Source organism: Pollachius pollachius (genome assembly GCF_949987615.1).
Source record: "Pollachius pollachius genome assembly, chromosome: 17".
Classification (NCBI taxonomy): Eukaryota; Metazoa; Chordata; class Actinopteri; order Gadiformes; family Gadidae; genus Pollachius; species Pollachius pollachius.
In genome coordinates, this window is record NC_136950.1 from 19,367,584 (window position 1) to 19,395,382 (window position 27,799).

General features: G+C 47.4%; 3 protein-coding genes across 4 annotated transcripts in view; 1 reads left to right on the plus strand and 2 right to left on the minus strand.

Annotated features, from left to right (window-relative positions):
• Positions 1 to 87: 87 nt before the first annotated feature.
• Positions 88 to 18,176, minus strand: ezh2 (enhancer of zeste 2 polycomb repressive complex 2 subunit). Of its 2 annotated transcripts, none has more exons than XM_079754927.1 (19): positions 17,819 to 18,176; positions 15,534 to 15,657; positions 15,011 to 15,139; positions 14,600 to 14,719; positions 14,218 to 14,338; positions 13,389 to 13,580; positions 12,862 to 12,970; positions 11,470 to 11,633; positions 9,831 to 9,928; positions 8,696 to 9,041; positions 8,246 to 8,412; positions 7,276 to 7,417; positions 6,728 to 6,853; positions 6,002 to 6,180; positions 5,236 to 5,331; positions 4,891 to 4,972; positions 4,478 to 4,558; positions 3,220 to 3,304; positions 88 to 2,787 (listed from the first exon to the last, which is right to left on the minus strand). In XM_079754927.1, the coding sequence occupies exons 2-19, from the start codon at positions 15,648 to 15,650 to the stop codon at positions 2,727 to 2,729; spliced, it is 2,415 nt and encodes an 804-aa protein (XP_079611053.1). In that variant the 5' UTR covers positions 15,651 to 15,657; positions 17,819 to 18,176; the 3' UTR covers positions 88 to 2,726. The 2 variants fall into 2 exon arrangements, with proteins under 2 accessions (XP_079611053.1, XP_079611052.1); XM_079754926.1 differs by having other exon boundaries at positions 11,404 to 11,633.
• Positions 18,177 to 19,458: 1,282 nt separating this feature from the next.
• emc9 (ER membrane protein complex subunit 9) lies at positions 19,459 to 23,196 on the plus strand. Its single transcript, XM_079755099.1, has 6 exons — positions 19,459 to 19,626; positions 20,047 to 20,273; positions 21,074 to 21,150; positions 21,539 to 21,608; positions 21,884 to 21,978; positions 22,564 to 23,196. The coding sequence occupies exons 2-6, from the start codon at positions 20,079 to 20,081 to the stop codon at positions 22,742 to 22,744; spliced, it is 618 nt and encodes a 205-aa protein (XP_079611225.1). The 5' UTR covers positions 19,459 to 19,626; positions 20,047 to 20,078; the 3' UTR covers positions 22,745 to 23,196.
• Positions 23,197 to 23,918: 722 nt separating this feature from the next.
• LOC307088958 (E3 ubiquitin-protein ligase RNF31-like) overlaps positions 23,919 to 27,799 on the minus strand; it is a 22,459-nt gene continuing 18,578 nt past the window's right edge. The window contains 2 exon segments of the mRNA XM_079755038.1: positions 23,919 to 25,377; positions 25,956 to 26,071. Of these exon segments, the coding sequence (XP_079611164.1) occupies positions 25,238 to 25,377; positions 25,956 to 26,071 (256 nt within the window). The 3' untranslated portion in view covers positions 23,919 to 25,237.

Consider the following 27,799-nt stretch of genomic DNA (forward strand, 5'->3'; position numbering starts at 1 on the left):
GGCTTTTTGAAGTTACTCGGTAATCGTATCGAGTAAATGAGTTCTTTAAAATGTATTTTACTTCTTTATGAATAACAAGCACAGGAGCCGTATACAACAGTTTATTCTGCATCATGTTGAACAACAAAGTCGGTAAATGATACAAAAATCAGCACCTTTTTATTTGTGGTAAGGAGACCTGTGGGAACAGCGGGAGAACATGGGTTTGAGAACTGGCTGGAGGTTTTGTGGAGGCTTAACTGGTTTGTGTTTTCATTCCCCATAGTGTACGTATCCCTTCAACTCAAACCTAATCCATCATCGATGTGTGTAGCATCTACAGTAGCTGCTATCATTGCTTTACACAGGGAATGGGTTAGCCTAGCGATTGTAATACTTGCACTTGGTTCTATGAACATCTTTACTGTACCGACAGCGATATATTGTTTCACTTCTTATGACAAATGTACTTATTGTAACAAATGCACTTATTGTAAGTCGCTTTGGAAAAAAGCGTCTGCTAAATAATGTAAATTTAAATGTCCGGGTCTAGCTGAGGTTATGGTTCAGATGAGTGCCAGTTTAATTGTCTAAATCCCTTCAGTCTGGATAATGCCAGCTGGTGTAACTACTATATTATATTAAAAAAAAAAAACTCCACGGTAGACATCTGACAAAGAACATTAATGATAATTAATAACCAATATTCATAGGAAAAGTTCATTCCAGATCACAGGGTGTGGTTCATGATTATAGCAAACGTCTTAAATAACAGGAAAATAAAACGTACACGTAAAAAAAAAAAAATCCTTTCCCGAAACCGACCAAAACCTATTAGAGAGAAGTAACGAGTCCTGAACAGGGAGACTGGTTTCAGGTGAACTGTGAGTACATCGTTACGCTCTAACAGACGAAGGCCCGGCTCTGCAGCAGACAGAGAGAATATCAGTGGGAGGCTGGTGTCAATTCACTAGACCTGGAATCAAAAGCCCCAGAGGTTCTGTATTTAAAGCACCAGACCGGACAGCCCACAATAAGTGTGTGTGTGTGGAGGGGGGTAGGACCGCCTGTACACCATTGGAAGAATGCTCAGGAAAGAAGGGAGTACGGATCAACTGATTGGACATCACACACAAGGCAGTTTGCTGATTTGTTTCTAGGGGGCTCCAACAGATTAAAGCCACTGCTACTCAAAATGCTTCCACATGTGAAACCCCTTCTTGCAGATCTCTAAAACACAAAAGGCGAACATCTAAAATGACAACACATCCCTAAGCTTAGGCTTCTCTTTAATAATATTTTCATGATTATGGAATAGGGTCATGCATCGTGGTCCATACAGAGACTCAAGGCACGGCAAAAGGTTGACTGTCAGCTGTGCGTATACACACACACAGATTCCCCCACACTGCAAGAATACATGATGTCGTCTTCACGGCACTGACCGGGGGAACGACGCAGTCAGTTTAAACATCAACAATCATGACGGTTTCCCCCTGCGTCGGTTTGAGAAGACCTGTGTGTGTCACACGTCCGTTTGTTTGATCTGAAGGGCCTGAAACACTGCCACAACGGGACTCTAAGAAGCAGTCACTAACGTGAACTAAGGAGCTGCGGGTCAAACAGAATGGAGGCCGCCGTCGCTGAGATTCTGATGCACTGGAATCGCCACTTCCTTAAAGAGCAGAGGACTGGGAGGAGCTAAGGGGCCGGTCTGTGTGACGCAGTGCTGTACCAGTAGAGGGTCACAGTAAAAACGAGAATGAGCCAGAGGAGGAGGAGACGACGACAACCTGAAGATTATCTGTTAGTTTATTTGGTTGGGTATTTGGAGAGGAACAACCCTCCTGAAGGGCTGGGTCATGAGAGAGTAGTGGTCCAGAGGTCTGAGAGCTGCACTAGGAAGGAGCAGCAGGCCTTCAGCCACTAGAGGGCACCAGGCTCAGCAGCTCCAGTCGACGGGTCCATGTGGTCGGTCGGCCGTTTGGATGAACTTCCCAAAGAGACGACTGTCGCCTTAAGCCGAGCACACACTGGTCTCCGACCTAAACGCGAACACGAGCATGACGGGAGGGTGGGGTCCTTCACAGGAGGATGTTTGTGTGTTCATCAGGGCCGTCTGAAAGACATGTCGGCCCGGAGAGCTCGTGGATTGCATCCTGGTATCAGCACCATTCCTTCAACCAATCAGTTCTGTTTGAGTTTGAACTCCATTCCCTCCGTTGTTAACAGAAACACAGACGTAGTGATGACGATGATGGACAGGCCTGCCGGTCTGTCTGTCGGTCCGGTCGGACTGAAGCCTCCTGCTGGTTGTTTGGTCCCTGAGGCGTTGGGAGGACATTGGAAGTTTTCCCGGCAGTAGAAAAATGGCCGTCGAGCAGTTTAGTCGTGGGCCGCGGTGGAATCGGACTCCCAACCTCTCCCACCTGCGGCAGGAAGAGGGTAGGGTTGTGAAGACATCAACAAAAGGGAAGTAGAAAAAAAAACGTGCCTGCCATGGCAACAGTAAAAAAAAAAACGAAAAAAAAAGACGATAGTTCCGGTTCAGATCCAAAAAGTCCCAGAATTCCTGAATTCATGATTGGTGGAGTTGTTCTGGTTTCCTGAAGTGGCCACTTGACTGCCAGTGTGTTTGTGTATGTGGGGGAGAGTGTGTGTGTGTGTGTGTATGAGAGTGTGTGTGAGTGTGTTTGTGTGTGTGTGTGTAAGGCCTTTGTGTAACAGGCTCGCAGGAGGTAGTAGCTCTAGGCCATCTCCAGTTCCCGTTCGATCCCGACGTACTTCAGGGCGTCGGCCTGGCTATACCTGGGGACAGAGGCGGAGACAGGGGGAGGAGTTAGCTTAGCGGTGGCTTCCTGGATCCAGAAGCTTCCTGGAGCTAGCTCAGATACTGTTCTCTGTATGGGGAGTCTTTCAAAATGGGGATCAACGGCCATGTAACAAAACGCACAGTCAAGAGACTTCAGACGATTGGTAGGATTATCTGAACCAGTGTTCAGTAGTTACGCCACCAATGCAGAACACAACTACTAAGGTTTGGTTGAGATGAGAGGCATGTGCCCGGCTCACAACTAAAACACGGCAGTTCGAACCACATTTGAACCGCCCATTTGCAGACGATCACGAAAAAAATAATAATTGAACTTTAACAAATGAAGAAGAGCAAGTCCAGTGAACTTGGTGAACAGTTGGTGGTAAAGATGGAAACAAAGGCTACTGGGAGCGGTCGGTGCAGACCTGTAGTCGAAGAACAGCTCCTCTCCGGTCTGGATGGCCCTCTTGGCGAAGATTCCTATCCTGTGGTCGCCGTTCACCATCATCACTGAGGGACCAGAGAGAGATACAGAGTCACACCACAGTCCCTCTACTGGTTAATGAACCCCCATCATCACTGAGGGACCAGAGAGAGATACAGAGTCACACCACAGTCCCTCTACTGGTTAATGAACCCCCATCATCACTGAGGGACCAGAGAGATACAGAGTCACACCACAGTCCCTCTACTGGTTAATGAACCCCCATCATCACTGAGGGACCAGAGAGAGATACAGAGTCACACCACAGTCCCTCTACTGGTGGCTAATGAACCCCCATCATCACTGAGGGACCAGAGAGATACAGAGTCACACCACAGTCCCTCTACTGGTTAATGAACCCCCATCATCACTGAGGGACCAGAGAGAGATACAGAGTCACACTACAGTCCCTCTACTGGTTAATGAACCCCCATCATCACTGAGGGACCAGAGAGATACAGAGTCACACCACAGTCCCTCTACTGGTTAATGAACCCCCATCATCACTGAGGGACCAGAGAGAGATACAGAGTCACACCACAGTCCCTCTACTGGTGGCTATTGAACCCCCATCATCACTGAGGGACCAGAGAGAGATACAGAGTCACACCACAGTCCCTCTACTGGTGGCTAATGAACCCCCATCATCACTGAGGGACCAGAGAGAGATACAGAGTCACACCACAGTCCCTCTACTGGTGGCTAATGAACCCCCATCATCCTGAGAGGAGAGACCGACAGCCATACATAGTCACATGACAGGCAGTACTGTTGGTTAATGCCATGAATTTCACTTCCACAATAGAGCCTACAATGGTAACCGCGACAACTACTGTGTACAGATCACTAGCAGTAGACTCAATTAGTCTTAATATAGCTGTCAACAGTGAAGCTATTTTACTTTATGGGGATGTGGTTCAACTCTCTGTCTGGGCAGGGGTTGATTAGCCACGTCCGAGAGAGCGTTACGCTTTTCGGACAGTTATGTATAACACCAAAGTGTTTGCGCATGTGTGTGTAAGTGTGCGCACGTGTGTGTGGTTTAAATTCAAGCCGACAAAGGGGGTTCACTTAATCTGAAGTTCTAAAATTCCATTTTCTTAATACAGGCCAAGAAGACGTCTAACACACGGTAATGGTGAACACACCGAGGCTCCCAGCGCTGGGAGAACCTCTCGTGTGCTTCGTGTCCCGCTCACCTTTTGCATAGCAGTTGGGGTTCACAGAGTGGTTGGCGAAGCGGATCTTGTTGCCCTTCCTCGTGGCGTCGACCACAAAGTCTGGAAACAGAGACAGGGGTCTTCATCAGCACAACTGACATCCTACCTCCGCTCCAGAGCAGACTAGACAGCCAGACATCCCAGCGGAGGAAGGCATCAACAGACGTGTCGTTAACAGACGTCTAATTAACAGAGGGCGCGTCAGCACTGCTAATGTAGCTTCATTAATGAGCCAGGAAGCAGGAAAACGCAGCAAAGCATCCCCTCTCAGGACAGGCCACGAAGAGGCCTGTCCTGAAAAAAAACAGATTCCCCACCCAGTCTGGCCGCAGAACGCAGATTTAGATCAAAGTCTGGCCTGAGCGACGCTTCTGCGTCCACGACGCTCTCACCGTTGTTGAGGTTGAACAGGAAGCTGCACATGTACTTGTCGTAGACCTTGCCTCTGCGGTCCGCCTCGTCCTGGGAGATGATCTGCACACACACACACACACACACACACACACACACACACACAGGGTCAAAGGTCAGATATTTAGGCCAGAGGGAAGACAGATTACTTTCACCAAAGACACTAGAATAGAGCAGCTTCTTGAAGTGGTTTGGATAACGAGGGATACTGGAAGAGGGGTGGAGGGAGATTGGGTGTGCGGTGATATGTACTGTATTTTAGTGGGGGGGGCTCAATCGTTCACTGTATAAAAACAGCAGGATCACCGTGTGTGTGGCGGGCCTACCTCTCCACAGTACTCGGAGATGAACTCGTTCTTGTGCACCGGCTCCTTGATGAAGATGCCCCAGCCGGCTACATCTGACGGAGCCAGCAGCAGGTGCTGCGACAGAAGGGTGGAGCAGAGAGGATGGAGATGAGAGGGGTACGTTAGTTCACACTCGCCGATAACGGGGAATCAAGGCACGCTAGGCGAAAGGGGAAATACGATAGAAGATCCCTGCGTGGCTTAAGAGTATCATTACTCAGCATTGTTATCAGGGATCAGTCTGGTGCGAGCTAAACGGGGATGCTGGCTCAACGACTTTATAATAAGGGGTACAGTACGGTACGATGGACGCTGTGATGGATGTGAGAGAGAGCGAGAGACCGAGTGCGAGACGATGACAGAACGGGCGAGAGAGAGAGACAGGCAGACACAGACAGACAGGCAGACAGACAGACAGACACAGACAGACTGGCTGTGCGTGTACCTTATTGGCTCCCCTCTGGATGGAACGGACAGACAGAGTGAGACAGACAGTGAGAACCTTCTTGGCTTCCCTCTGGACGGAGCATGCAGACAGACAGACAGACAGACAGACAGACAGGCAGACAGGCAGACAGGCAGACAGGCAGACAGGCAGTGCGTGTACCTTCTTGGCTTCCCTCTGGACGGGGCAGACCGACAGACAGACAGACAGAGCGTGTACCTTCTTGGCTTTCCTCTGGACGGAGCAGACAGACAGACAGGCAGACAGGCAGACAGGCAGACAGACAGACAGAGCGGGTACCTTCTTGGCTCCCCTCTGGATGGAGCAGTTCTTGCAGGAGACGTTCTTGCTGTCCCAGTGCTCCGCCGCGCCGCAGGTGAGACAGAGGTCGGGGTCACACTCCCGGACCGCCAGGTAGCACGGGCACTGCTTGGTGTTGCACTGGGCCTTACACCTGCAGCCCGGGAACCGGTTCTGACCTGCACACACCCGGTACGGGAATTAAGACATTCACATTCAGTGCCTTTAGCAGACGCTTTAATCCAAAGCCACTTACAATAGGTACATTTGTCAGAAGACAGAGAAACAATATATCTCTGTCGGTGCAGTAAGGATGTTCATAGAACCAAGTGCCAAGCCGTAGCAATCGCTAGGTTAACCCATTCCTGTCATAAATGTCATAATTCTATGGCATGTTAAGCCCTTTGAGGCTGTACCTGTGATTAAGGCCTATGAATTGTACAACATGTACAACAAAGATAGCTAGGATAAGCTGCTACACAATGCCAAGTACTACTTATAGACTTGGTGTACACAGCTTTTATTCTTGTTTTGGAATAATAATAAAAGTATTTTTAATACATAAGGGTCATCTGTGAGGTGTTCTGATATAAACAGGTACATCTTTATTAATGAATTATAAAATAATATTAAGCAATTAAACTTCAGCCTTAGTTAAACATTGTGTCTATGTACGGTTGTACGGTTAACATCGAGACGAGGTAGGTGCATATTGGGTGACCTTACATTCAGAGCTGCACTGGCAGAATTTTTCACAGAAGTTCTGAGCCGTGACACAGGGACACGAGGAGTCACATGGTTGCCTCGGGTGGTCACATGGTTGGTAGTTGTACACGTGATTGGACGAGCCGTCTGGAGGGGAGGAAGTAAGCAGGATGCATGTTGTTAAAAGGAATTGAGTAAAAGAGACTGAAACGGGCTGGCATACGTGCAACAATAACGCCATACAAATATGAAATTGAGATGATAAAAGATGTAGAAAACGTTTATTTAGCCAATTGATAAATTATATTTACGCTAAATCTCGATGTTATGCAGCCTTGCCACTCAAAAATACAACTACAATTTCTAGAATCAGCAAACATATATACTTTTATATTGAAATACATTTAAAAGACGTTTTAATTTATATTTATTTATGTATACATAAAAAACTATTTAGTTAATTAGGTAAAAAAGTATAAAAAGTAAAAGTATATTATATATATATCTGTTTTTTATAAGTTATATTTAACAATTCCATTAATGAGGTGTGTGTCGAGGGCGTCTCCGACCTTTCTTGAGCTGGATCTTGCGGCAGTGGGTGGCCCAGAGCCGGTGCTTCTTCCTCTTCTTCCTGGGGGGCGTGTCCTCGTCTTCGTCCTCGGTGGGCGCGCGGGCGATGATGCTCGACTCCTTCACCCTGAACTCGTACACCTGTGGGGGGGGGGGGAGTCAAGATGGCGGACAGGAGCAGCGTTAGCCCCGGGCTGCAGCCGATAGAACTCTGGAGGATAAGTCCCGCCTCCGAAGCGCCGGTTCCATCGGTCAAATGGGAAATAACACACGGGAAATAACACGGGGTCGAAGAACGATCGTACGTAACAAACTCTGTGGGTGGCGACCAAGTAGATGCTGCGTCACGTTATGAACTACACTCTTTTACCATCTAGTTTCGACTGGGTTTTTGGATTGTCGGTGCTGTTAAAGTAGCATTAATAATCGTTTACTACTTCAACGGCACCGACGATCCCAAAATCCCAGTCGAAAACTAGATGGAAAAAGTGTGTAGTTCAACACGTGACGCAGCTTTTACTTCTTTGCCTCTTCCATGTACGATCCTTGATAAACCCCGTGTTATTTCCCACAGACATTTGACCGAGGGTACCGGAGCCTCTGTGAGGCCGGACTTATTCTTCAGAGGTCCACGAGTCCTGGATCACAGCTCAGTGTCCATGCGTGTTAGTGCCCCACGGCGTAGGAGCAACATCAGGGTTTCCCACAGCGCTTTTACAGCTTAGGCGGCCGCCTAAGCAGCACACGCCTGTCGCCTTGACTACCGTCCAAAAAGAAGGTTCAAAAACCAAAAATATATATATTTTAAAAGTTAGATCATTGTTCTTGTTGAATCATTAACAAGATTGAATCAGTTAAGTTGTGCTTGTTCCAGGTTTTATTTTGAAAAGCAGATTATTTATCAATGATATATTATATCATATTTGGTGTTCAAGGACTATAAATAAGCCCCAGAGGAGCGGGCGCTACCTGTCTGCAGGTCTTGGTGCCGATGAGCCGGGCGATGGCGCAGTAGTTGTCATAGTACGTCCCGATCAGTACCCTGAACAGGGAGGCCTCGGCACCGCTCCAGTCCACCGCCTCCGGCTCGCAGGTCAGCTTCAACGTGACCGGGGTCTGGCAGCGGGAGTTCCCCTCTGTTGGGGGGACGGACACGGAGCAGAAGACCACGGTGAGGACGGGACCGGCTACGTTCAGTACGTCTGGTGACACTACTAGGGGAACAATATGATCTTCACAACACTGAACGCACTTCACAATGTTTAAATGAGTATTAAATGGGCGTTCATATTATAACGCCCAATTGAATACAAAGAGCAAAGAAAATAAATGTACAATGAGGGTACACAGGAGGGCTGTGAGTGAGTGAGTGAGTGAGTGAGTGAGTGAGTGAGAGAGAGAGTGTGTGTGCGCGCTCACCTGAGCTGCTGGTCTGCATTTCTTTTTTATCCTTATCTTCTTTATGGTTGTCGTGGTTGTCGTGTTTATCGTGGTTGTCGTGGTTGTCGTGGTTGTCGTGGTCATCATGGTTGTTGACGACAGCGCCCTCCTCATTGCTGGCGACTGCGTCTCCGTCCTTGCTGCCCTCGCCGTCGCTGTCCGTGTCTTTGGTTTCCGAGGAGACGGACGGGCTGCCTGGCCGGCTGCTGGGTCGCCCGCGGCGACGGGCGGCGGGGCGCTTAGAGGGGCTCTTCACCTCCTCCGCCTCCTCCCCCCCCTCCCCCTCCGGGGCCATGATGGCAGGGAACTCCCGGACGCCGTCGTCCTGGAAACGTCACCCCGGCGTTAGTGTTCCTCAACACACAGCCCCCCCCACACGCATTCACCCGAAGCAACTCATCGCAACTCGTGGCTCAGGAGGGGGAGCGGGTTGGTGCGTAACCGGAAGGTCGCTGGTTCGATCCCCGGCTCCCCCTAGCCGAGTGCCGAGGTGTCCCTGAGCGAGACGCCCCCGCCTGACTGCTCCTTAAGAGCTGGCTGTCGCCGCAGTCGGTGTGTGAATGTGTGCATGAATCGGTGGATGTTAGGCAGTATTGTAAAGCCCTTTTGAGTGGCCCCTGGTTAGAAAGGCGCTGTATGCTCCATTTACCATTTTAACTACAGGCCCGTGTGACTAACGAGAAGCTAGGGGGTAAGGGACCATGGTTGGCTTCAAGCATCCGGTTATAGAAGCCAGGACCTTTAGACTGGGAGTCAACCACACTGGACTTCAACACCAGGTCCCTTCATTCATCTATAGTGATGGTGACGTTCAGGCTTAAAGGTGACATGTTATACCACCAGGTGTGAGTGTGATTAGCCGTTACAAGCCGTTTTCAAAATCGGCCTCTTCTGACATCACAAGTGGGCGTGTCCACATAGATGCGTGCTGAATGGCCTATCAGGTGGACTGTAGCAAACGTGGCCCATCGATCCGTCATACATCTTGGTTGGCACGTCCACTGGTGATGTCAGAAGAGGCTGATTTTCAGCTTGTAACAGCTGCTCCCCCTCACACCTGAGGGTATTATATGGGGCCGTTAAGGCCCTCAAGAGGCCCGGATCAGTCGCCTACCTGCACCAGGTGCATGTAGCAGTCGCTGCCGCAGGGCTTGCTGTCCACCAGGCTCTCCATGTTCTTACGCTTGTAGGTGTTTGGCGTGGCGTGGAACGCTGCCAGAGGAGACACGAGGACAACACAACGCTGCCGTCAAGGAAATGAAGGGACACGTTCAAACTGGAACGTTACAAATATCACAAAATACAATAAAGATTAGGGATGGGCATAATTAATCGATGCTCGATAATTGATCGTTAAGAAATGCGTCGATCAATTTATATTGTTATCGATCAAAAGGACGTTGTGTTGCATACTGTGAGTCTTGAAGTATTTAATTGAATATCACTATGTGGGAGAAATACCACCCTGCCGACTGGTGGAAAGTGAATTGAAGACGGTTCCCCAGGCTGTCAAAGTTAGCGCGACAATACCTCTGCATCCCCGCAACTTCGGTCCCGTCAGAGCGGGTGTTTTCTGCTGCTGGACTGACAGTTACAAGGCTGCGTTCGCGTCTGACCCCCGAGCATGTTAACATGCTTATATTCCTAAACAAAAATATGTAGGCTGGAGTTACTGTATGCTATGAGACAGTAGGGACAGTCACCACCGTATGTGAGTCGCTCTTTTTTTTCTAAATGTGTTGTCTCTCGCTCCGCTATTCTTTCGGCTTGGTGCCTCTTGGAGTCGTTACATTTTGCCAAAACTGTGATATTTTAGCAACAAGTTCAGCCTTGTATATGTTCAATAAGGTATTGCTTTTAGATAGACTAGTTCATGCAATTGTTGGTAAATGGGTGGCTCATCTTTTTGTTGCGAGCCTTTTCCGCGCGCCGGCTGCAGCCTATAGGCATTATATGTCGGCCTTTTCCCCCCCTTTTTTTCAAAACAGTTATACAGTTTAATGCCCACGTTTAGCCTACTGCCTTTGTTTGATTATTGTTGTCCGATAAGTTGGCTACTTATTGTAATTGGAATAGGGTACAGATTTAGTCTTGTTGAATCGTATCCAAACCTTTAAGAGCGACTGTAGGTGCATTGTTCGGACTTTACGAGCGCCGCATAGGCCTATAACCTATAATGCCTGTATTTATTATTTCAAAACTGTTAAACAGTTGTAGGTCTTCAAGTTAACTATATTGTATTAATGTTGGCCCATACATTATTGTTGGAATAAAGATTTCATTGATAAAAACATGCTGCATTTTGTATTTTCTACCAACGGGAATTTCAATAGAAAAAAGTTAATGATTAATCGATAATTGATCGATAACTCTAGCGATGCTCGATCAAGGAAATTTCTTCAAATGCCCATCCCTAATAAAGATAATCAAAAAGACATTGTTATGGGCGTCCTATCAAGGCATTTCACATTATCATATAGATTAATACACCAAACCCAAGCTTAACTGATATTGTGGGCATCGAGTTAAGACTTGGTACAATTTAGCAACGTGACTTGGGCCCGTGACTACGGAAACATGTCGTCAACGAGCGGGTCGGGCCGGGGGCCACGTTGCTCAAGGGGTCCCCCCTAGAGGTGAGACCGCAGACATTATCGGTGACCAGAGTGTCCCCCCTCCATCATTACCCATCGTCTGGCAGGGCGGCAGATCGTCTGTCCGCTGGGGGGCGTGTTCGGAGTGTGAGGACTCACGGTGGAGGAAGCAGTCGTACTTGAAGCAGCGGCGGCAGAAGAGTGTGTGGAAGGAGTGCAGGCTCTGCTCGCGCTGCACAGAGCGCGCGTTGGGCCCGTCGATGTTGGGCGTGCACTCTGGGGGCAGAGCCCCCGGGAGCTGGGGCTCTGTCAGCTCCTTGTACCTGGGTGGGGGGGGGGACAGGGACATGAGCGCACGCACAGGAGCACACAGACACGAGCACACAGACAGGAGCATGAGAAGATAAACACAAGCACACAGACACGAGCACACAGACAGGAGCATGAGAAGATAGACACAAGCACAGACAGGAGCATGAGAAGACAGACACGAGCACACAGACAGACACGAGCACACAGAGGTCAGTAAGAGTGATGCAATGATTACAAAATTATTAATAATAATAATAATAATAATAATAATAATAATGGATTGAATTCATTTAGCACTTTTCTAGACACTCAAAGAAGCTTAACAGTTAAGGGGGGACCTCACTAACCACCACCAGTGTGTCGCACCCACTGGGGTGATGCACGGCAGCCAAGCTGCGCCAGAACGCTCCCCAGCTTGAGGTGGAGAGTGAGGGAATTAATGAGTCCGCCGATTACACAGGAGGATGATTAGGGGGCCGGATTGAATGAGCCTGGTTGGGCCAGGACACCGGGGAAACCCCTACTCTTTGCGATAAGGGCCCTGGGATCTTTAATGACCTCAGTGAGTCAGGACCTCGGTTTTATGTCTCCTCCGAAGGACGGCGCCTTCCACAGCACAGTGTCACTGCACTGGGGCATCGGGATCGATGTTAAGGCCAGAGGGAAGAGTGCCACCGATTGGCCACCACCCAACACCACTTACAGCACCTGGTATTCCCAGGTGCTGCAGCCAGGCCCGAACATGCTTAGCTTCCGAGATCAGACGAGATCGGGCGTGTCCATGGTGGTAAGGCCAATTACACTACACTATTACATTTGATAACATGTTGCATTTAATCTGTGTAGGGTGTTTATTATCCATGTAGCGCACAGTTTCTCGCAGACAATTTGTTAGTTAAGGTGGTTGGGTTTGCCTTCAGACCGGGGGGGTGAGGGGGGGTTGTCTTTTAAATCTTTTTTTTTTTGACCCAGTTCAGCCGGCAGGCATGTGTTGCTTAGGCTACACACCTACACCTAAGCTGTTAAGTGCTGTGGGAAACCCTGTAGTGTATGCTATTATCCGTTTCCCCTTTGCCAAGTGCCCGACTGAGCATGTGTTGGCCTGACTCACACCAATGAACAGCCATCCTACTGAATCCTTTCATTTAAATGTACTTTACTTGTATTGCACTGCAAAAAACATAAATCTGTACACAATGGTATCTCACAACCTAAACCTCGGTATGGCCACACACTCACTTCTCCTTGAGTTCCTCTGTGGTGCCTTTGTCGGGGAACATGGCGGAGATGGCTTCAAAGATCTTGTCTGAGGGGAACTTCTTGCTGCTGTCGTTGCTGCTGCTATGATCTGGAGAGGGAAAAGCATCACAAAAACTGTTACAGCGAGGTCAGGATGGGGGGGGGGGGGGGGGTCGGACTCCAACCCAGCGATATGATTATCGATACACTGGTGCCAAATATCAATATTATCATATGTTTCTTATGTTTCAAAAGGCTAGTAACTGAAAAACTCAAGTTTGGACCACGAATAAAGGCTGAAGTCCAACCCTTTAACTATGAATACAAAATCCCCGTGAAAAGGTAGACATATCTTGATGCATCGTTATCGGACTGCCTAACAATATATCGATTGTCGGAGAAGCGCCGAGTCGCGATATCATCTGTATCGTGGGCCATGTATCTCATCATACCCTATGGTGAGGTACCCTGTGTCTCCCACCCCACGTGTCTACTGATAATCCATCTGCATGCAGAGGGGGTCTCACTCTCGGTGGTGACGAGGGGGTCTTTGCTGGGCTCCTCGGGCGGCGGTGGCTGCTCCTTGCTCTCACACAGCTCCAGCTTCTCCACCTTGAAGTCGGGCTGCTCTTCCTCCTCGTCCTCGTCCTCGTTGTCGCTGTACTGGGTCAGAGCGCTCACCAGCTCCACGAAGATCTCGTCGTTGATGAAGCCGCACTCTGCAGACACACACACACACACACGCACACACACACGCAATGTCGTTAGTTCTGGGGGATGTGATCCGTGACAACAGGTGATGGGAACGATACACACACAATTAAGAAAATAGCTTTTGTCTAAATTATAACTTTGACTCATTTCTAAAATGAGGTCCGATTGAATCCTGTTAACAGCAGCTATGAAAAATCTATCTTTTCATTAATTATTGTATGCTGTACATCCTTGCACTTAAAAACTGTACTTAGCATCGTGTAGCATCTTATCCTAGCCATCTTTGTTGCATACAGGGAATGGGTTAACCTAGCAATAGATATTGCTTGGCACTTGGTTCTATGGACACCCTTACTGTACAGACAGCGACATATTGTTGTTTGTCTTTCTTATGACAAATGTACCCATTGTAAGTGGGTTTGGATAAAAAAAAAAAGTCTGCTCAACACACAGCAGACTTACATCTAGCGCAACCAACGCCATCTGATGAATCTCCAACAAGAGCTTCACCTCAGTGGGTGGCATACGAAGGGTCTAAAGGACTACCATGTACAGAATGGACAATGTTCCGGCTGCAGCACCGAGCTCTCCTGCATGCCCTTGTATACGAGGAGGTGACGAGCGTCTCCGGCCGGCGCTCACCTCGGTCTCCGTGGACCTTGCCGTCGTAGTTCTTGATGAGCTCCTCGATGAAGGTGCCGTCCTGGTCCAAGATCTCGTCCCCCATGTAGGGGATGTTGTGGAGCACCGTCTCATCTTCCACCTGGACACACACACACACACACACAAAATGGGGGAGGGAGAGAAGGAAGAATGGGGGTTGATGGGAGTTGTAGTCCAAGGGCCAGCTGAATACAGAACAACTGGAACGACTTTACCCCGACCACAAACCCAGCGCTAGTAGCGGAAGGTACACATGGCGGCTCCGTGTTTCAATTGATCTCAGTTCCATCGATGCTGATGTCGAGGTAGGTGGGTGGGTGAGTTAGAGACAGACACACAGAGACAGACAGACGTTTCATACCATGAAGTTCTGCTGCAGTGGAGACCAGGAGTACATGACTGGTACGGAGGCCACAGCATTCAGGGTCTTCAGGGGGATCACCTGCTTGGGGAACTCGGAGAAGCCACTGTCCACCGTGCACTGTGGACGCAGAGGCGAGACGAGACGTTTAACATTTGATATACCAAGAGGACTTTTCTAGGGCGGAAAGCTTCTGGTCGTGATTCCTCACAGAATTACTACACCTCACTGTAGGTATCCTTAAGAAGGATCCCTTGAAAAAAAACAACGCACATTGTAATGGTTGCTAGAAGTTCCGCTCAGAGGCACACTTTTGAATGCTGATTGTAAACACAAAACCGCCAACATGTGTCCGCAGCCTGAAGACAACGTGTGAGAGATGTGCGTGTGCGTTATGGAGGGAGCGTGCACCTCTCTGGTCCCTCGCAGGGAGCTGACCGCCGTCATCACGTGAGCGGGCTGGATGCGTCGGGTCTTCCACTCCTGGTTCAGGACGTCCGTCCGCTCCATGATCTTCTGCCGGTTGGTGTTGAACATGCTCTGGGGGAGAACATCCGACAGGGTCAACGAGGCATGGGGCCCCCGGGCGGGGGTACCTTTTAGATCTAGTTCCTAGTGGAAAAGGTAAAGTCTGGCTCGATGCGAGCAAGAAATTCTAACCGATGGAGGGTGGTGGGCAAAGTCACTGGTATGTTAAGTAAACGTCAGCAACCGTCTACGAGGACATCCTCTTGACAACAAAGAGAATGATAAACCCTTGCATTCTGACTTTTAAACACGCATCCAACAGGTTCACTTTGTGTTTCCTTGACCCTTAATACTAGTTAACCTTGAATGTGTTATGATATGAATCCAGATAAACTCAGGACCATAACACGAGCTCTGAATGGGCTCTCACCAGCAAGCCTGTCACCGTGCGTGCGTGCGTGCTTACCTTGACCTCGTCCGCCCGGCGGAAGCGTTTGAGCTGGCGCAGTCTCATGTACTCAGACTTGACCCTCCTCTTCCAGCAGGCCGGGCCTTTCTCGGAGCGTTTCCCTGTCAGCACCATGGTTGACCTGGAGGGACACACAGCACCCATCAGTCACCAGGCTGTTTGACTGACGGACCAGGGCCTCAGACCCTGGCTGTCGTTGGACAGTTTGACCATTTCCACAGAATTTCCCTGTTTTGTGATTTAGCAATGTAAGAAGCAAAAACACAAAAATACATTTTTACCTACTGAATGCACTATGTACAGCACTTTGGTCAGTGCAATCTGTTATAAATGTGCTTTGTAAATACATTTTACTTACTTACATTAACTGTAATACGTTTCATTAACTTTACAAAAAGGTTGCAAGCATCATTTTGACCATGGGGTGATACTTGGATAACCACAAACTTTACTGATTTTTTAATTTATGATTCATTTTTCCATGTTGAAGGCATGACCTTTCCATTGTGAGCTCTATGGCGGTGGCCAGCTCTACTGATTTACTTCCTCACCAAATTAAACCATTAGGGGAAGGAGGAACTAGAGAGCAATCTAGCATTGTAAACAGGAAAGCCAAATGACAAGCGAGACCGAACCCTGCTCTCAACGAAGAGGGGAGTGACGGTTTAAAACGCATTCAGCTGTACTCGCCATTCTGGTTTCCCTCTCCAATGGCATAAGGGATTGCGGGAGGCAAATCAGCTAGCCATAACATGATGACGGATAAAATCGGAAAATAGTTTTTTTTGCAACAACACACAACTACTGTGAATGAACTTTCACTAACATCCGTTATGACATAACAAGTATTCGGATCATATCTAGATGCAGTGGCTGTCAGATAACTTTCCTCCGTAACTCACATTAACTTTTTCAAACCTTACATGAGGTGAGATCTGCTGTAGGCCTTGATAATAAGAGATATAGTAAAATACGAAAAGACAACACACAAACATCAATGTTTGTATACTGACGTGCACAACATAACAGACAATTAACTAGAGAGCAACTTCAAATTAAGACAAAGGAGGGTTTTAGCCTGCCTGAGTCGCTAATCTAAAACATGTGGACACAGCCTACAATTAGGATGTTGGCGAATTGGATGATATATTATCACTCTTGGTAACGTAAGCTGCATCCTCCCTGTACAACTCGTCTAACAAGATCTAACTTTCTGCAAAATATTTACCATGCCAGTCCTTGGAGCATGTCTTTGCATACATGCCATTGAATAATGATTACACAGCCGTCCACAGCGATACCACATGTCTCCTCTTAAGAGACAAACTTCTGACCTGAGACACAGGGTTTGTGGTTGGCTTTGTGGTATTGTACAACATGTACAAAAAATGGCTGTTGAAAGTGAAATGTTGCTTCACCAAAACTCAGATCACCAGTGAACCAAGACACTGATCACGACACGTTGAAAATATAAAATCAATCACCCATTTCTGTTTTTGGTCACAATAAAAAAAACGTCCACCCTGACATTTTGAAGCAGTCACTCCCATAAACTACGAGGGGTTCTCACTGTCAGGCCTCCCACTTGTTGGACCAACAGCCTGACGATGTAAACAAAACACATTAAACTGATCAAACGTAAAGGGTGTAAACATATTAGGTGGTGTCTAAAGTTAAGGATGTAAACACATTAAGTGGAATCAAAAGTTAAGGGTGTAAACACATAAAGAGGAATCAGAGGTTAAGGGTGTAAACAAATTAAGTGGACTCAAAAGTTAAGGGTTTTAAGGTAAAACCCTTAACTTTTGATTCCACTTAATTGGTTACAACTTTTAACACATTAAGTGGAATCAAAAGTTAAGGATGTAAACACATTAAGTTGAAGTAGTTCTAAAAGTTAAGGGTGTAAACACATTCGGTGGATGTGGTTTTAAAAGTTAAGGATGTAAACACATTCAATGGAGTCAAAAGTTAAGGGTGTAAATGTAAACACACTAGGTGGAAGTGGGTTTAAAAGTGTAGCATGCTGTCAACCTCCCTCAGGGCGGTCGCCAGCCCGGGTGCGGGATGCCCTGATGCCAGTCTGCTGAACCCACCGCGTCGCCCCTATAAACCCTGCCTATCTTACATCTAGCCTCCGGCTAGGTGAAGCTAACGAAGGCGTCCCAGGGAACACAGTTTGACAATAGTTCCCTGAACCCGGAGGAAACCCTCAGGAAGGGGAGACGCCGGCCGGTCTGAACCCCTTCCAGACGGCGGACAGTGGTGACAGTATCTCCTACCTGAGAGTGGTGCCCAGTCCTCATTCAGCGGGGCGACCCGGGGTGGATGTGATACAGGACGGGCAGAAAAACGTCCTTTGTATACACGGGGGCAGGGGGTGGTTAGCAGGTTAGCTGCTACGTTAGCACGCTAGCTCGTAGCACGCTAGCTCTTTAGCTCCGGCAGCAAGCCGCCAGCGACAGACCAAAACCGGCTTTACTTGTCAGCACTCACGGCGCTCGTTTCCCCAGTCCGACCGGGACCGGGAACGGACGTGATGTTCAGTGTCAAACGGTGTCGATGACGGACACAACTTTCACTTTGTAATTTTGTAATTAATTTGTCCGGTTTTGATGTTTCCGCCTCAGCAACTATTCAAACCGCCGTCCGTGTAGCACTCACCGCCCACTTCGGCTGCAGCAGATTCAAGACGCGCCAAACGTTTGGACCAATCACAGGCAACGATACTGACCACTTTCACTGTGCTGCCATACGATAGGCTAGATTAGAGCGACAGCTCCACCAATGGGGTTTAGCGCTGTGCTGGGGCCCCAGATAGGGGCACATGTGGATATATTCTCTTTGTTCTCACATTCATCCCCTATATCAGATACAACTACAATATCTCGTTTGCTGATATTCTCTCTTATTATGTTTTTGGGGAACACAACTTTTTTATGAGAACTTTCCAGAATATCGACATGTTTCATAAATTTATATAAATCGTTAATATTGCAGCTCGTGTCGCATTATTCGCATAAACTATGTTTTATGAGGATCGCAACGTGTATTGGTTGCATTTATCTAACGCAATGTGTTCATTCTGTCCTAAACCCTTTTACCTTGTTTGCGTTTCAATAAGGAAAGCCTCCTCCCTCATCTTCCTCTTACATCACAAACTGCAATAATCATAATCATTTTAGCTATTCCAAATGGAGATTTGCTACACATCAGTCTAAAACTAGTCCTTAAAAACATACTTTTTTTTTTTTGCGTTTCCACAAAAGAACATTCCCCTGAGGCCAGACAAGCAAGTTCGACCATCATTGAGATTCAGCCCCATCCAGCAAGGGCAAGGGGTATCACGTGCATTAGGCCCCTCCCTGGCCACACGGTGATTGGTTGAAAGCCTCCAAGCGCTCTTTAGATGTTAACATTATACTGAAGAAATTCATAATGTCATTATACCGCATTGGTATAAACGAGCTCGGGACGAGAGAATATATATAAGATCATTTACATTTAATTAAACGCGACGTTGTAGTAAGATCTATTTATGGCAATAATAATAATGCAATGTAACGGGACGTACTGGTAGAAAGCGTTCCGATTAGGATTCCTGGATTGATTGGAGATTGACGCACACACATATCCACACAGATAGACAGCCAGCCAGCCAGCCAGCCAGACAGACAATCAGTCAGACAGACAGACAGACAGACAGACAGACAGACAGACAGACAGACGCACACACACACACACACACACACACACACACACACACACACACACACACACACACACACACACACACACAAACCCATCTATCTAAATATGTAATATATATATATTGTATTATATATATATTTTTTTATCACATGTCATCTCTACTCCCTCCACGGGGGGCGCTATGTTGGACCAGAGTAGAGAATCTGTTAGCAGGATAGCTTTTAGCTGACAGATGAAATAGCTCCAAGAAGCAGAAGATAATTTCACTACTCGGATTACTACTTTATGACGGATTACATTTTTACATTGCACGGCCTGTACTCTCCATCCGTCGACTGTGCTCATTACATCCTATCTGAATAAACATATCCCTTTGCCGGTAAGAGTTATTACACATTAATTAGCCGGCTTGCTAGGATAACGTCATATGCCTCACAATATCCACATCGGCTACCTAAAGTATCCTAAATATAGCAATGAATTCCTTTTTAAAAGATGTCAACAGCATGCATATCTAAGGAAATTACCGTAATAAGAAAATAAAAAAAAATCCCTTTTGTTATTCATATATTATGACTAATTTAATGAACATTGATTCAATTAATCCATTCAATTGAATGAATCCAGTCGAGTACATGGTGTATTCGGTTTTATGTGTAACGGATTGATTTGAGATTCTCTCACACACACACACACACACATACACAAACACAGCATTTATTTGATTGTATGCGTGTCTCTGTCTCAGCAAATATACTTGAGGTCACAACGTTAACAGATCCTCATCGTGTTGCTTCAGAGCCGTGCGTGTCAACCGTCCCCTCCTCCACCATGGGAGAGATCGAGCTGTCCTGCCGTGCCTACGTGAAGATGCACCTCCACGCCTGCCTGTTCCCCAGGTGCAGCGTCAACGGGCTGCTGCTGTCGTCTGGCACGCCAGGGGGCGCTGTCTGCGTGACGGACTGCGTTCCTCTGCTCCACTCTCACCTGTCTCTCGCTCCCATCACTCAGTTAGCACTCACACAGGTATGTGGTTGCAGGGACTGGGCTGTGGTGCTGAGTGTTTCCCTCTCGAATTATCGCAAGTGTCGGGGGCGGAATGTGGCTCAGGAGGTAGAGCTGGTGGGTGTCGTGGTGATCCCTGAGCCAGACACCTCACCCTGACTGCTCCCGCCGAGCTGAGTGAATGTAAGGCAATGTTGTAAAGCGTCCATTTACCATTTACTGCGTTCCCAAACCCATTCTACCATACTATTCAGTAGTGTGCCGGAGAATATTTAGTATGTCCCAATACATAGCATGGGAAATGCAGTATGCCAAAAACACCAGGAGGTTGTTCTACGTGCAGTTGCATTTCGCAGCATGCAAGCCAGTATGCTTTGAGCTGTTCTTCTGCCCCACAACAATCCTCAACAGCAGAAGATACGTGGGTGGAACTTGAGGTGTGCTAGTGAACGCCTGAAATCACCCGTAGTATTTCCTGATTGTATGCATACCGTGTGCAAAAGTATGTTCTTTCGCACGTACGACAGCTACCCAGCTGTCGTACGTGCGACAAGTAAAAGAAAAGGTATGCTGTTTTGGAACGCAGCCAGTCTGATAAGAGCGATGTCATGGGTACCAAAGGACTGACTGAAACAGTTTTGCATGTCAAAATAACATCCCAGATGGTCCAGATTGTGCGTTTGATAATCAAAACACACGTTGATGTAATAATATAACAGCAACAGTGTTTTGTTAACACACGAGAGAGCTACAGGACGAACAACGTTCTGAGCTTGGCTCCCCTAATGTGTACCTGCCCTGTGTGTGTTCTCTGTACCCAGGTAGACGTTTGGTGTTCACAGACCCAGCAGAGGATAGTGGGTTACTACCAGGCCAACGCGTGTGCTTCAGACAGCAGGTGAGAGCCCTCACCCCTCACCACCCCTGCTGGACGGTTGGTATGGCCTCGGACCAAGCCACCACTGACAACTGTCAAGCCGGTGTGTCCGAATAGCAGCCTTTAATGCAGGGGTTATCATATTCTTACAAGGGGGCGTCACAGGTCCTCATTTGACGACACACTGCTTTACTTTGTTTTCCGTTGCACTCCTTATCATCCCTAGAAGGATCTGTGATCTCAAGGTTTCTTGCCTTTTGATTTGAGTTTTTCCTTACCCCGTTGAGGGTTGACTCTATTTGATATATGATATGTCATTTGATGTATTGGTTTGTCTTCCTACCATCTCTGTTTTCTCATACATCATCTTACATGTACATGTTCTTCTGTTTGCATTCCTTCCGGACAGTCCCACGCCTTGCGCTCTGAAGATCGCTGATAAGATCTCGGAGCAGTGCAGCGATGCTGTTTTGTTAATGGTAAGCTCAAGGCAGAAAGATCAGTGAGAGCATTTGACCCCTGAACAATGCTGAAGATACAGGCCTTGCATCATATATATATATAATGTATATCTTAACGCAACTGCACCGATTTCACCTCGTTTACCAACCTTTTTGGCTACACTTGTGTACAGTTTACCTTGATACAATTATTTAAGCTGGATCAGAATACTCTTGTTTGTTGGTTTGTTTGATGAGTCGTTGCTCAGGTGTGCTTCAGACTTCCCGACTTGATGGTTTTATTGTGACTCTAGATCGACGGGGGGAAGATGTCTCCTCACGATAGGGTCCCTCCGATAGTGATGTACGAACGCAAGGACTCCAAATGGATTCTTAAAGACAAACACACGTAAGCGAGCCCGCCTCTCTCTGCTGATTCGTCTCTTGCAAATAATGGGCTACATTCTTTACTCATTTCAAGCGGGGCAATATATCATGATCCTGTTGTATAATCACACCTTGTACATTTGGACCTCTACCTCTCTCTCTCTCTCCCCTCTCCTCTCTCTCCTCTCTCCTCTCCTCCCTCTCTCCTCCCTCTCTCTCTCCTCTCTCCTCTCCTCCCTCTCTCTCCTCTCTCTCCTCTCTCCTCTCCTCCCTCTCTCCTCCCTCTCTCTCTCCTCTCTCCTCCCTCTCCCCTCTCCTCTCTTTCTCTCTCTCTCTCCCCATCCTCTCTCCTCTCTCTCTCTCTCCCCTCTCCTCTCTCCTTTTTCCTCTCTCCTCCCTCTCTCTCTCCCCTCCTCTCTCTCTCCCCTCTCCTCTCCTCTCCTCCCTCTCTCCTCCCTCTCTCTCTCTCTCTCTCCCCTCTCCTCTCTCTCTCTCTCTCTCTCCCCTCTCCTCTCTCTCTCTCCTCTCTCCTCTCTCCTCTCTCTCCTCTCTCCTCTCTCCTCTCTCCTCTCTCCTCTCTCCTCTCTCTCTCGCTCTCGCTCAACAGAATAATGCTGAGGCAGTGGGAGGAGACCCGGCTGATAGCCAATCAGATGCTGGACTCGGGAGACCACGCGCTATTGGTTGATTTCGACAGCCACCTGGATGACATCACAAAAGACTGGACCAATCAGAAAGTGAACAACAAGATTTTAGAGCTCGCCTCGCCGGCCAATGGGAATGTGTAGTGCGAGAAAGTTCCTTTATAACAGTCATATTTAATGTTTAACATAGGGCCTTGTTTTTTAGAAAGAAGACGTTTATTTTTCAATGCGAATTGCATTTCGATTGCGTTTGTACAGGAACTGGCATAAATGACAACACCATTTAACAAACAGCTGGGTACATCTCTTCAGCCTTCCCCCCCCGCCCACACACACATACATGCACTTCCTCTCGGAAGAAGGTGTCGTTGCCATATCTCGTGTGCAACGCTCACACCCTTGTCTTCTCACTGCCTAAGTCTGCCGCTTTTTAAACTATTAAAACATTATCTAACGACGTAGCGTGCCCATGTCTATTTTTGTCACAACATTTGACCAGCCTCCCTCTTAGCAAACAAGAAAACCAAACACCAATACCATCCAGTATTCTATTTGCAACAAGGTCTACAACGGCTTTTTAACTACAACGTAACTGCTGGTTATTCAATTTGATTTTGAAGGTCTCAATTACACGCTCAATGACACGGCAGAGGATATGACTCCGGTTTGACTCAGACGTTTGGTTTGGATTTGATCCACCAAACTCCATAACATGTTTAATTGCTGCATGACATACTATTAAAAAAAGCAATGTTCTCTATTGGTCAGATTGGACCCTGCTTTCTGATCATTTGGTTTGATGACATTTTCCTAACCCTAACCCTAACAGCAAGGTAAATGCGGCCTTTGGACCCCAAATTAAAAACATGTTGATTTTATGGTTAGAAATGGATTCCAACGAGTTGTTAACTTAAAACACTATGTTGGGTGAATTCACAATAAGGTGAGTTATCGGTTCTAGCACAATATGAGGGTTCAACGTATCAAAAGAACTTCTGTGGTCAGGATCAATCTTCCAAGACCCCCATGGCCCTGAACATACCCTCGCTAGACAGCTCCCATTCCGATCTTCTGATATGAGTGAGTCATTTATTGTGTTGGTCCAGCATTTGGTTCCAATTACTGAACATTCCCAAGCCAACACATTCATTTGAGTTAGAGGCTCCGTTCCTTTTGGGACATGACTCTTTGTCATTTTCCCTTTATGTGCACATCTGAGGAACAGCTGAGGAGCCTGGGAATCGAGGGCCCTGTTGCAGCAACCTTTAGTTCGGTGGACACTTTGTGTTCACTAGAACATAAAAAAAACACATCCGGCTTACATTAATATATTTATTAAACAGGACAAGCTCAAAATGACTTAACAGCCTACTGTAGTGACATACTTTGAACATGCATCAGTTCACACAACAAAGCGATTGAATGGTTTAACCTCACAAAAAACACTTCAGACGAAAAATAGGCGAAAAATAAATAAATCGCCTTGTACGACATCGGGCTTGTACGTCACAATGCACCATGTGAATTTTGGTTGGTAATACGATTGTCGGTGAGGTACGACACGACACGGACCAATGAGATGATGGCAGGAAGCTTTCAGTGCAGGAAGCTAACCTTCTGGACCAGGTTGGCTTCAGGTGAGGCTCTCTCCAGGTGAGGTTCACAGCATCAGTTTCCATTGGCAAGTGACTGGAGAGGAAGCTAGGCTTCGTAGCTGCAATTGAAAATTCAGACTTACCCTGAATTCTGACCTAAGACATCTGACCTGCGTGGGGATCCAGACATCCTGAAACCCAGTCCTGGCCCAGTTAGGGCTGGGTTAGCGGTGCTATAATTTAACTCCAGGAGGGTTTCAACCACGTCCTCTCGAGGTTCATGTTTGCAATCTTGATACTTGTTGACACGTGATTGTAGTTGATTCAGACTATAAAAGTGAAAATAAAACCACACAAAGATGGCAACTTGGAATGCATCATAGTGACACCCCTACCTAACCTAACCTAACCCCCCTGTCTACATGTAGATAGTTGATTATAGAGCAGTTGTATGCATGAGCTATACTTACCATTATACTTGAATAACTGGTTCAGACAATGAATAGGGCAATTAAGTGAAAATAACCGCCCTCTAATTAATAAAGCAATATTGACAGAGATAGACCGAAGGGTAAAACGGTATAAGTAAGGTAAAAGAAGCCTTCTTTAAGCAGAGAGTGATGCAAACACTGGCCCACTGAACACAGAAAAACCCCCTTCTGCGTTCTGCCCCGCGGAGCCTTAGACAAGAGGCCTTGTCTGAATGGAGATCTAGTATATAATGTCCCAAGAGGACTGGCACACAAAGTAGGGTTAGGGTTAGGGCCAGGCTATGCTAAATCTTAGTGCTTACTAAAAACGTGTCTCAAGGTGCATATTTTAAGTTTAACTACTCACATAATGGAATACTCTGTATTCATAAAACCAAATAACAAGCGTTCAGTTTCCCTCCCGCCCCCCGTCCTCAAGAACCAATCAGATGCTCGGAATAAAGCACTGTGCGACAAATCTCTGCTTGATGATTGGTCCATTGGTACGATGAGTTGTATGCTCCTCAGTAGCTATCCTATCATTGGTAGGTTTAAACGAGAGGTGCTTGGGGTTAGAAGACTTCCTCCACTGGCACCAGGTTGATGGTGATCTCTCCGTTGGGGGACTGGCTGGTCAGGGACTGGAAGAAGCTGAAGGAGGCCATCATGGTTTTCAGGGTCTGCACTTGTTTTTCTGCCATGGAAATGTAATCTGCAGAGAGGCAGAGAGAGAGAGAGAGAGAGAGAGAGAGAGAGAGAGAGAGAGAGAGAGAGAGAGAGAGAGAAAGAGAGGGTAGAGGGAATGGGTAGAGAGAAAGAGAGAGAGAGAGAGAGAGAGAGAGAGAGAGAGAGAGAATGGAGGTGTGAGGGGGGGAATTGAATTCTCACCCTGAATACTCCCTGAATACCCTGACTATTTTTTGGTTACTTCCTGTTTTGCATTTGGTTTATTTTTGTGACAGGAAGTTTCACACATTTCACAACACTTACACTACATAAAACATTTTTTCTTACAAAATAAAACGCTATCGAGTTCTCAACTGAAAATGAAAAAGGCAGATCCCTTTTAACAGCGAACTGAACCTAAGCAGCAGCGAATAAAGGCATTTTACTTTTATTATAACTTAACATTAAGCAATGTTAATTTTGCAGGCCTCAAGCCCTAGCCTCACTTTGGCCTTACCTCACCTGCCTTTGACCGTGAAGTGAGAGAGGGCGAGAGACCTTGAGGTCTCCCTTGAAACGTCCGGGAGAGAAGAAGAGGAGGCGGGGTTGTCGCGAGAACCGTACCTTGACGAGGATGAGCTTCCTGGACTGGTCGTCCGTGGTGACGAGTTCCTCGCCGAAGCAGAGCGTCACGTCGCAGCCCGGCGCGTCTCCGCCCTGCTGCTGGTACACCTCCAGCTCTGGGCGAGAGAGAGAGAGAGAGAGACAGAGAGAGAGAGAGAGAGACAGAGAGAGAGAGAGAGAGAGAGAGACAGAGAGAGAGAGAGAGACAGAGGGAGAGAGAGAGAGAGACAGAGAGAGAGAGAGACAGAGAGAGAGAGAGAGACAGAGGGAGCGAGAGAGAGAGACAGAGAGAGAGAGAGAGACAGAGGGAGAGAGAGAGAGAGACAGAGAGAGAGAGAGAGAGAGAAAGAGACAGAGAGAGAGAGAGAGAGAGAGAGAGAGAGAGACAGAGGGAGAGAGAGAGAGACAGAGGGAGAGAGAGAGAGAGACAGAGGGAGAGAGAGAGAGACAGAGAGAGAGAGAGTCAGAGAGAGAAAGAGAGAGACAGAGGGAGCGAGAGAGAGAGAGAGAGAGAGACAAAGAGAGAGAGAGAGCATGAGTACCCCTGATTATGGATGCTTTTTCCAAAGCCCAGACAAGCACACACACCCCTCTCCGACCTCCTCCCCCCCGCCCTGCTCTTGATGAATCAGAGCCATATCCTCTTGACCCCCAAGCGAAACGTTCAACCCAAACGCCTGCACACACACACACACACACACACACACACACACACACACACACACACACACACACACACACACACACACACACACTCACACACACGCCTTGCACCAGCTTCTCTGGTGTAAGGTCGCCTCAGATTGCCGGTTGCAGTTTCGTTTCCTTTTAATTTCGGTACTTTCCATCACGCCGCGCTCTACTCTGCGCTGACTCGCAGACCTCCCTGTCTGGCCCCGCCCTTCCGGCTGTTTTCATGCCCGCATGTGTGTGGTTTGTTTGGTATCAAACAACAAACAATGCCCTGTGATGACAGGTTTCGGCATCTGATAAAAGCCAGATTAGGGAAGAGGATCCGCCCTTCGCAGGGCATTGACAGGGTTTGAAAAATAGTGTGGGGGGGATGTTGCTTCAGGTTTGTTGGGGGGGGGGGGACACAAAGTAACGAGTCTCAACTGAATTGAAGCATTTACTCGTCTCGGAGAGAAGTGCTCAACCACTGATTTTGTGTACGGTTGTATTTAGGTCCTCTTTCATTTCATTTACCGAGGTCCAGACCTGTGGCATCGGTTTAACTTTCGAAAAACCAGAGCCAATCAAAATCGCCAATCGGGACATTGTCACATTTTGTTGAAGGGATGGAAACGCTGTGCAGTCCCTCATTCAGGGAATTGAGACGTTCATAATCACCCGTTCACAATCACCCATTCATAGACACAGAGACACCTCAGTACCTGGGAGGAGCAGAGGATTGGATCAACACCTCTTAAAATAATCATGCTTAGGACAAGGAAGGGCTAATTAGCAAACAAGATAATTACAGTGTGGACGATGCTTACACGACTTTAAGTCTCAACTTCAACTATCTGGCGGTTGATGTTTTGGTAGACATGCGGACGGATTTAGATGATTCATCGGAAGGTATGCATGGTGTTGTTTTGATGAGTCACCGAGTTCAGAGAGACTTGGGTGGCCGGTGAGTTTGGATTTGGGTTTCACCGCACCAGGAGTCGTGTCTAATTCTCCCACCTTTCCAGTCAACATCGGTCAAAAATGTACTAATGTACTCTTATTTTGAAAATATTAAAAAAAACGTTTTTTCAAGCTTTCCAAATGAAAGACAGAATTAGGTCGACTAATAGCAAAAAGTCGAACGCGCTGCTGGGGGGGGCGGGAGTACTCAC

Excerpts from the sequence above, each read along its gene's own strand:
- ezh2 (XM_079754926.1), bottom strand. The coding sequence starts at position 15,650 with ATGGTGCTGACAGGGAAACGCTCCGAGAAAGGCCCGGCCTGCTGGAAG. Across the intron at positions 4,559-4,890 it reads CCTGTTCAACCTCAACAACG|ACTTTGTGGTCGACGCCACG; the intron begins GTGAGAGCGTCG and ends CTCTGTTTCCAG. Across the intron at positions 3,305-4,477 it reads CCCCAACTGCTATGCAAAAG|TGATGATGGTGAACGGCGAC; the intron begins GTGAGCGGGACA and ends CTGGTCCCTCAG.
- emc9 (XM_079755099.1), top strand. The coding sequence starts at position 20,079 with ATGGGAGAGATCGAGCTGTCCTGCCGTGCCTACGTGAAGATGCACCTC. Across the intron at positions 20,274-21,073 it reads CTCAGTTAGCACTCACACAG|GTAGACGTTTGGTGTTCACA; the intron begins GTATGTGGTTGC and ends CTCTGTACCCAG. Across the intron at positions 21,609-21,883 it reads GCGATGCTGTTTTGTTAATG|ATCGACGGGGGGAAGATGTC; the intron begins GTAAGCTCAAGG and ends TTGTGACTCTAG.